The sequence below is a fragment of the Pollachius pollachius genome, assembly GCF_949987615.1.
Source record: "Pollachius pollachius genome assembly, chromosome: 18".
Lineage (NCBI taxonomy): Eukaryota > Metazoa > Chordata > Actinopteri > Gadiformes > Gadidae > Pollachius > Pollachius pollachius.
The window spans coordinates 7621253-7631551 of record NC_136951.1 but is presented as its reverse complement, the minus strand read 5'-3'; the positions used below and the strand labels follow the sequence as shown (position 1 = coordinate 7631551).

The 10299-nt window shown below is 42.5% G+C and overlaps 1 protein-coding gene across 1 annotated transcript; it reads right to left on the bottom strand.

Moving 5' to 3' along the window:
* Positions 1–155: 155 nt before the first annotated feature.
* On the bottom strand, positions 156–10078 carry LOC307089751 (leukemia inhibitory factor receptor-like). The gene is made up of 18 exons (XM_079756166.1): positions 9895–10078; positions 9648–9754; positions 9290–9453; positions 8663–8795; positions 8067–8330; positions 7705–7834; positions 7062–7210; positions 6419–6564; positions 6180–6330; positions 5907–5968; positions 5418–5640; positions 4426–4599; positions 3929–4030; positions 2045–2227; positions 1609–1737; positions 915–1008; positions 674–740; positions 156–577 (listed from the first exon to the last, which is right to left on the bottom strand). The coding sequence occupies exons 2-18, from the start codon at positions 9742–9744 to the stop codon at positions 293–295; spliced, it is 2553 nt and encodes an 850-aa protein (XP_079612292.1). The 5' UTR covers positions 9745–9754; positions 9895–10078; the 3' UTR covers positions 156–292.
* Between the last annotated feature and the right edge of the window lie 221 nt (positions 10079–10299).

The following is a 10299-nucleotide window of genomic DNA, read 5'->3' as shown; positions in this document are numbered from 1 at the left end:
GTAATGAGAACATGTTGTATCGCTTGTCGCAGCTTATTATACAGCAACGTTTGTTCAAAATAAAACAAAAAGACAGAAATCTTTGCAGATATATTTGAATTCACATTACACATACAATAACACATTTTAGCCTGACTTCACTTCTAAAACGGTCTCTCTGCTTAGGCCACGTTTACCCCGGAATACGGTTATTTCTTCTCTGAAGATCTGCTATATTCTTTATAAGAAGGCTGATTATCAGTGTGTTTCTAAAAGTTGTGTTATAATAACATGCTACATGCTATATATTTTGCTAACACATTCCGTCAGTGTATAGTGGATTCTCAAATACACTGAAAAGTGGACGAGATGGTAACACGGGCTGAGTTAATTCCACTTTCGGGGTGATCGCCATGCGTTGCTGCGGCTGTTGATGGTAATAACCATTTGCGGCTTGATTCTGTAGAAACGGCGCTCCTTCGTGGTCTTTGTCGGTACTCACTGGTAATCTATGGCTAAACACCTGTGGAACGGACACATTTTCCATCTGACTGCTATGACTTTCCGCCGCGTTAAGGATTGAAGGGCCACGGTCCTCCTGGATTAAAGGAAAATAAAATAACTTAATATCTTACTTTATCCAAATATCCTATTTCAAGCGAATGGGAGACCACCATTGTTTTGTGAGACCTACCATTAGTGCTAACCAATCGCAAATCAGAACTGGATTTGGAATGGGAGGACACACCTTCTGTTTAATACTTTAAGATGTCAGAAAGATAGGAAAACAGAAATGTAGGTCATTACAGAGAAGCTTTATAAAGATAAAAAGATGAATTGCTCAATCATATAACATACAATACATTTAATAACTGAAGTATATCTATTTTTTTAAACTGAAAAACGATAATAGTTTATGCTCAGTGTTTGTTTACCATGTCCAGTTTTTGAAGGCAATGATGGAAGTGATGATGAGCAAAAGGAAAATATTGCTGAATGCGACGGCGAGGGCCAAGATGGACTTGTCCCCTTTAAACAAAATATACAATTATTATAAAAAATAAAGAATCAAGTAATTTAGAATCGTATTTCTTGTTTGGATGGCACTTTCTCTTGCCTTGTGTGTAGGTCTTGAATGAATGAAAATACAGGACATGATTAATGAGCTGCAGGTAGCCCCATCTATGGTATCAATGTATAGTTTTGATAATGTAGCATTAACTGTCAATCCCAACTCCCTATACTGTTCCGATGTTTTATTTTAAATTAATATTCTTCTACTGATAGTGTGTATATAGATAATGTTTTCTGTCTATTTCTTGGTAATTTCTATTCTTTTTTTTGTTCCTGTATCTTATCCAATTTCTCATTAATAAAGAAATCTTAAATCTTAATTTTTAATATCAGGTTCCGGTCTTTGGTCAGGTACACAGTAAGCCAATGAATTAAAATAAAATAAATCAATGAAGAAATCAAACACTATTTTAGACAACGCACCGGCCCCGACATAATGAGAGAGAAAGGAACCCACTACACGCGTAAAGGCTATAAACCTCTGCGCTCTTAACAACATGGCTCCTCCCTCTTACCCAAGTTAAACCACACACAACGCTTCACATCATTCCGTACTTGGTGGGTTAATGGTGAGTGTTATGGAGTTTCCTCCACCCTCTCCAAGCGAGGTCATGGCAGCCACCCTGAACCTGTAAGATCCAACATGGACGTCTCTGGCGGTCAGGCTAGTGGCCTCAGCGTCATCTGAACCGCAGTAAAAACCACGAAACAGATGGGTTGGAAAAGCCTTCACATACGTTCTAGCCCAACTTCTACCTTCTTCTGTTTCCAGGTTCATGAGTGAGAATATGGTTAATATTATCTTCTTTATGTGTTGTAACATAAACGGAAGAGGTTGGTTTAGGCCAACAGTAATGTCTGTACAGTTACGAAAGCTAGTATTAATGTAAATACATGTATATAGGATCTAAAGAAGTAAAAAAAAAAACAGCTTAACAACGCTGAATCAACACTAAATCCTCTGAAGGAGAACGAGGCGTCTTTGACCTACCGGTGGTGACGTTGACGTCAACAAGGTTAGGGTCCGCCTCCTTGGCGTTCATGTCGTGGTAGTGCATGACGTAGCCCGTGATGAACGCCGTCCGGTTCCTCAGCGGGATGGGGGTCCACGACACACGGACCTCTGACCCCACGTGGGCCCATCTCAGATGTGCAATCTGCTCAGGGGGGATCTCTAGATGAAGGGAGAGTTATCATGTATACAGCTGTAGCGCGGTTTCAAATTAGTTGTCTCTCTAGGGGGTGCCGTTGGCGAACATTTGGGGTTTATTAAAGGTCCAGATTAAAGAATTTAGTGAGAGCATCTAGTGGAACAGACTTGGCAGAAAGGCAGGTTTGGCTCATAAATGTAATTATGGGTCTGCTACTATTAAATCCAGGGCAAAGGTAGTGCCGTTGGCAGACGGCTGAAATGTTGCCTATTCAGGCAGCATTCGTGTCAAGTCATGTCTAAATCAAATATTTACTAAAAATGCTGCCTGCTGAGATGCCTCCGATAAGACAGGTTTTGAAGGCAGCAAAGACGTAGTCCTTAAATTGAGATTTCCAAGACTCCTGGGGGATTGCCGATATCGCAACTAACTGGCCCGAATTACTACTACTACTACTACTACTACTGCTGCTATTACTACTACTACTACTACTACTACTGCTACTACTACTACTACTGCTACCACTGCTACTACTACTACTACTACTACTACTGCTGCTATTACTACTACTACTACTACTACTACTGCTACTGCTACTACTACTACTGCTACCACTGCTACTACTACTACTACTACTACTACTGCTGCTATTACTACTACTACTACTACTGCTACTACTACTACTACTGTTATTACTACTACTACTACTGCTATTACTATTGCGGCTGCTACTATTACTGCTATTACTACTACTACTACTACTACTGCTTCTACTACTACTACTACTGCTGCTGCTACTATTACTGCTATTACTACTACTACTACTACTACTACTGCTGCTATTACTACTACTACTACTACTACTGCTACTACTGCTACTACTTCTGCTACTACTACTACTACTACTACTGCTGCTGCTACTACTACTACTACTACTGCTACTGCTACTACTACTACTACTACTGCTACCACTGCTACTACTACTGCTACTACTACTACTGCTGCTGCTACTACTACTGCTATTACTACTACTACTAGTACAACTAGCTTACTACTCCAACAACAAGCGATGCTACTGAATGAAATTGAAAAATCTATATTAACAAAGAACGAGTTAGTCCCACAGTATAGTAGTAACCGCTATGACGGACAGTCGTCAAATCTTTATTTTAGTGACAACATGACAATGCTTTGTAAGTCTGTCTCAATCTGGACTCCTTTACTAGTAACTTAATACCAAAACACTGCCTCCAATGGACACTGCCTCGCTAGAGAGCGAGGCAGTAGGCAGCTGTCCGTTTGGTACTCAGCCAAATGTATCCTCAAAGTTTATTCTGTAGGTCAGGGTTAGCATGGGGTTGGGGAAAAGTTGTTTGTTATGTATATTGCTATGCTATATCACTATGCTATAATGCTAAGCTACATCTCTAAGCTCTCGCAAATATTACATCATTGATATAATTATAAATATGAGAGTAGATAGTAACTGTCATGTCTTACCATATATAATCATATATCTTATAATATATATCATATAAGTAAAGGAAATATGTACTAATTAACTCTTTTATTTACTTTACTCACTTATTCATTCCACCTTTGATAAAGTACATCTTATCAAACATCATCATTAAGTAAATTGGGGAAAAAAGCTGTTCCCTGCTGATCACCAATAGTGGAAGGCCTCTACATGCCCAAATATGGGTGCGGTCATATGTTTTCACCTGTCTCTTCAACGTATCCTTCTCTTCTCTCCAGCAGTTGTGGAGCTTCCTGTGTGCAAGCGTACACACACAAAGAGTAACGGACCCCAGGGGTGAGGTTCCCTGGAGAACACACACACACGCAAACGCACGCACAAACACACGCCAACACATGCCGGCACACACAAACATGCACACACATGCACATGCAAAAGTTATTAGTAAAGACAAACAAATTATTATTTGTTGTTTATTCCATTATTTAGTTTGCAGTGACTTAGTTATTTCCAATATTAAGGTTGATTGTTAAGGTTTAGACATGGGTTGGAGGGCATATTGCTCTGGGATGCCTACTATACAGGTAGGTAGGCAAGGACTAGCCTACATTCTCGTGCAAAAATATGAAATTATACGTTATTATGTCATTAATAGAGGATGAGTTCTGTTGTATGTCGGACTGCTTTTTTATTTTAACAGTGTCTCCCTGCCCCCATATTATCCTTTGTTTTTGTCCGTACCTGTTATAAAGGCCTGGGTGACCCCTTTAGGCACCTTCTCCCAGTAAACTGGGCCCCTGGTGATGGCGGGGGTCCAGACCACCGCGTACCCACAGCTGGAGGCAGGGTGGGCCGACCAGGTCAGGCCAAACCCCCCCTCACTCCCCACGATCCGGGAGACGTTTGTGACCTCATCTGAAAACACGGCAGGTTTGTTAAGCACGAGTTCTTGCTTTCTGCATCTGTGTGTCCGCAACGGCGCGCTTTGGTCCGCGTGACGTAGTTCTCGTCGTCTGCCCACGCCCGTGCGGACCCCTATACGGACAACCGCCCTCGTGGGACCGTGCTACGCTCCAATCACGCATGCCCCAGAAAACAAAATCTATGAGGTTGTGCGGGGAGATACACCGTTATCCACATTTATATTGTTTGTCAGTGAATCTATTTGAAGACAGCCGAATGGTGTTGAATCTTAGCCATTTCAAACCATTGAAAGTCTACCCTCTAGTGACTTCATATGTGGGCACGCTCCCCAAGATGTATATTTGCATCAGATACATGTACGGAGGAGAATATTGTAGGTTAGGGTATCTTTCTTGCGCTAGGATGCCTACAGGTTAGACTTCGCCCCAAAGCCACAAATGTTTTTCTTTAAACGTCCCATGACATGCTACCAGGTGTGGGCTGATTAGCCGCTACAAGCCGTTTTGGAAATCTGTCCCTTATGACATCACAGGTGGGCGTGTCCACCTAGATGTGTGCTGGATAGCTCAGTCTACCAGCCTACCCAGTGGACTGTAGCAAATGTTGCTCATCTATCCGTCACACTTCTAGGTGGACACGCCCACTTGTGATGTCATAAGGGACAGATTTCCAAAACGGCTTGTAGCGGCTAATCAGCCCACGCCTGGTGGCATGTCATGGGACCTTTAAGAGCCGGGTTCAATGGCTCCTTAAGGCCAGCGTTCTGTCGGCAGAAACAGAAGAGGGGAATGCTCTAGAGAGGAATGTACCTGCAACTTGACTAAGGGTGACCACAGAGGCCGGGGGCGACCGGCCGTAGGAGTTCCTCGCCGTAACCGTGACAACGTGGTCTTTGCTGGGGTCGAGCTCTACGGCCGTGCTGTGGTCGGGAGGAAGCACGGTTCTGTTGCGCGTCTCTTGTGGTTCTGCCAACGTTCTCCATCTCACCTCATAATCTATGATGGGCCCGTGGCTCTTGCCTGGTTGCGGCATCTAGAAAGAGGAGATCATCTTCATCGTCATCATCATCACTATCATCACTATCATCATCATCAGCGTCGGTATCATCATCACTAACATCATCAGAGTTTGTATGTTCTCCCCCGGGATTAATAAAATGATAAAAAACGAAATCATCACTATAATCATCAACACCACTATAATCATCACTATCATCATCATCATCATCATCATCATCATCATCATCATCATCAATCATCCTCAAGCAATTCGATACTTCAAGATCATGAATGACTTACTTTCCATAGTATCATAGATGGTTTTTGCTCCATCCACAGCCATATATCCAATGCATCTGGAACTATGGTTGAATCAGACCAGGATGAGAAGCATTAAACATATCAAGGGGCCTTTCCCATGCGTCAAACCTAAAATGTTTGGGTTTTGTTTTGTTACTCTTGTTACTTTGTAACTCAGATTTCTTATAACTAAAGACACGTTCACACTGGTGAATATTGGCCTCTTCTTATTTTAATAATTGTATAATATGTACTTATGTTTGTGTTACTTACTGTCACCCTCTGTCTTAAAAGTAATGGTTTTTCTGTCACCCCACTTCCAGAAGTGTTCCTCTGTGCCACAGCAGACCTGAACTTTATATTTCAGATTTGGCGTCAAGTCACTCAAAAGTGCTTGATTTAGACCCAATCCAGAGTAGTTCCTCTAGAACACAAAAAAAACTAACTAAAGGTGGAGTCCAATTCCCTGATTGACATTGTAACATCGTTATAAACAGTCCATTTGAACTCACCACATCTGTGTCTCCTTTACTGTTAAGGATGATCTGACACAGTACTCTTAGTTTTCTGTACTGCAGGGCTGACCACTCCCATGCCAGACTAGCATTCCTCGCATTTATCCTTGAAGCCGTCAAATTTTGAGGAGCAAACATGTGAACTAAAAAACACATTTACAAAGTTCAACAGACTTACTTATATAGGTCTAACAGCTGCAGCTACAGGTGTTGTAGGTACTATTTAAGAGCTATTATTTGAGTGTAATGCGGCAGCTATTAGATAGTGAAATGCACTATGAGAATATCGGTTTATCGAGTTCACTGTGCCAGCCAATGTTTGAGAATATTTCAATTTTAAATCATTTCTGACCAACTAGGGCATCTGTTCCCTGACTGAATCAGTTTCCATCTTGCCTTTCAATCACAGATATGTGAAATGCAAAACTTCTCAATGTTGGAGAAACGTAGGGAGAGAGGGAGAAGAGAGTGAGGCGTGGTTTCCTCAAACAAGTTTGATTAAAAAATCATGCTGTTCTGTCCTGCTCTCTTTACAACTCTCGACACTCACCTACATCAACCACATCAACTACATCACCTTTAACTGTAGACTGTACATTTGATGAGAAGAAGAGAAGTTGAAAATGAGATTATACTTGACCTCTTTTAGTTAAGTCCGCCCTGTCTGTGAGCTCCGACGTGCCAAGTATATTTTGGGCGGTCAAGGTCCAGTTTCTCTCTTGGCCCTTTATAATCTCTTTTGGGCAAAAGCACTCCATGGTTGTGATTTCGCCAGTCTTCGAACACAAACTTATGAAGCAAAAACAGAAAGAACTTTTCCATCACATCAACGCATTATAGACACATTTTAAAACCAGCTTGTTCAAAGCAGACATCTCGACATGCAGACGCATTCATCAACAGCCTTGAAGGGGCCCTTTTTTACCCCAAGGTGTAAATCACTAGAGGATGATAAGAGGGAGATTTAACATTTAGTAATGGCTTATCAAGCTCACATCTGGAAGGAAAATAGGAGCTCTTTAAATTTGACTTTGAAATGTTTTGCACTTGCTATTCTGCCAATCACTTCATCTGAGGCGGGCTTCCCCACCCAACCTAGCCTTGACCCCGGCTCCTGCCCTGGATCATGTGAAAGGTGTTAAACTAAGCTAGGAGGACCCAGCCACCCAACGACTTATTAAATCATGTGGACTGTTCCAGAACCCACTCAAATGTGCAATTTTTGACATTATTAGCACATTCAGTATTTGGTAGGGTGTTTAATCAAGCAGGCTGCGACCCACCTTCCAAGTAGTTCATAACTTGTGGGGTATTTGGTTGCCGGCCAGTGTCTGCTTGTGTCGGGGCTCCAGTTGCAGACCACCGACTGCAAGTCTCGAGTCTCACACTGGAGATCCGTATCGCGCGGGCGGTCTGGACGAGAAGCAGACCATTCATCAATAATGCTTTCAAAACTATGCAGAGTGTCCGATATGGTGAACCCACACGGCCTCACCCAGCAACATGAACCGCTGTCTGGAGTTTAATCCACACTTCCACGGACAGAGGGGCGTTACACTACAAGTGTCAAACACCAGAAAAGCCCAACCGTGCACTTAAATCTAAAAACTTTGTCAACCCGGTCGAAAGGAAGCAGCCGACTTACAGCCCACATAAAAGGTGATGCCGTAGTCCGAACTATTGCAGGTGACGTCAGTGCCGCTGAACCCCGAGGGTCTGCGCAGGTGCACCGTCATGGCGTACGCCTGGTTGTTGATCTTAACGTGTACTTGTGGTTTGCCGTTCAGCGTCAACCCGTGGAACGTCTTCCCGGGCGGCAGGAGGCAGCAGAAAGTCACGTTGCTGCCGACCTCGAAGACCTCGTGCGTGTCCGGAGGGAACAGCGTGGGTTGGCTGGGAAACGGGATCCCTGAGAGTGACACAAACCACCACAACACATAAGATACATGAAAACACTAGAATGTTATATTAGGACAATGTATAAAGTGCACTTTTATAGTTAATTATTTCACGTATTAAAGCAGCACTATGTAAGATTTCCCATTGCCCTCTAGTGGGCTGAGTTGTAGCTTCAGTCATAGCTACAGTAATAACAGTGAAATAGATTCACTGGATGGGCTTGTTTTATTCTTGAGAAATGTCCAAGTTCTGATTATTTTTAACGGACTAAGTAGCTGCAGTAGAAAAGTTACAAAGTGCAATGTTTAAATAAAACATATAAAGTACAAATTGCATATTAACCAATGATGCGACGTTGGTCTTCGTATTGGGCACGGACTTTAAATGTGTTGCTAGCACATTCTAATGGCAAAGGAGAGAACCATGACCAGTTGTGGATGGATCCGGTCTGATTCTGTGGGACAATAACAACATCCTACAATAACGGATATAATTAGATCAGCAAATCAAATGATTGCTCCATTGGTTCATTCAGGCTTGTAGATATGGAACAAAAAAAGTCAAATTAAAAGCTTTGTAGGTACGATTTTAAAATCAGAGAGAGAGAGAGAGCAGAAGAGAGCAAGATTTGACAGGCAGGGTGGTTTCAGCGTACCTCCCAATCCGACCGGTCAATAGGGGGTGCTGTAACAGCAAAAGCTCATATGGGTCGTTTTGGGTCAATTCGACCAACGTATTATTTTGTCTAGGTTGGAGATCACATTGCCTGATTTGTCAGAAGTGAGCCCGTCTAAAATCAGGATGGTCTGATATAATAGGGAGGCAGTTAAATTCAACCATAAAAGACCATTCACAGAGCATTTCAATCAATAATCGCTAAAGACGGCTTTGCTATTTCTCACAAATAATGCTCCAACTACAGTTTCTATATCATACCTAAAGATAATTCCTTCATAAAAAACTCCTCACGTGATGAATCGTCTTCATGTCATCCGTCGACAGCACGTCGACCTCGTAGGCGATCTGCCCTCGCGTAAGGAGACAGGACGGATGATCCAGCCACGTCAGTAGGACCTTCTGCTCAGAGTAGACGGGACTGACCGTCATGTTAAGTGGTCCGCACCGCATCACCCCTGGTCAACAACACCAGTCAGAGTGCACATCTGAGAGAGGCTTTCACCCCCCAATGTATTGAATGATGATGTACGACGAGATGTACTCTATCCAAGGTGGGAGGAATACTTAAGTAGGGTGAATACAATATCATCAGCTGGAGAACTTGAGCATAAACCAGGTTTGTAGGTAGACAAACAGAACCAATGCTCACCAGCATCTTGCACGGTGTCTGCTCCACCAATGTGGAGGAGCAGAGAGGTAAGGAGCCAGGGGGACACCACAGCCAGGGTCATAGTTATTGTGAGCATGTGTGTTAATCTAGAAAATAATGTGAAAATGCAAAATATATTCGTACATGGATATTTTGATATCTAAATTGTGTAGCAACGTTTCTAAGTAATTGTTAAAAATAGGCTTTTTACACAAAGAACAAAGGTCAACACATTAGAAGAACTTACTATAGAAAGCCTGCGTTTTGGGAACTGTAACGTCAGGCCTGCTGTTGAAGAAGCCCTGGTCACATATTCAACAATCCGATAAAAACCATGGTTCGACTGCGTCCCTCGCTGTGAAAGCAGCCTGATAATACATCCTTTTGAACTCTGCTCTTTGCTGCGAGAAATTAACACTGAGCGGATTGCGACGTTCTGAAATCCAGGAAACAAAGAATCCGCCTTATTCTGGTAAAGACAGTGACTCAGAGGCAGCATCTTAAGCACTCTGTCTGTTAAGGAGAAGATCCGGTTAATGGATATTAAGCTATTTGCACAATACAAGTCCAACAAACACAATAACAGGCAGCTTGCGCATAATAACCACTGGCATGATATTATAAACTGAACAAAACGTACTACTTATTGTTA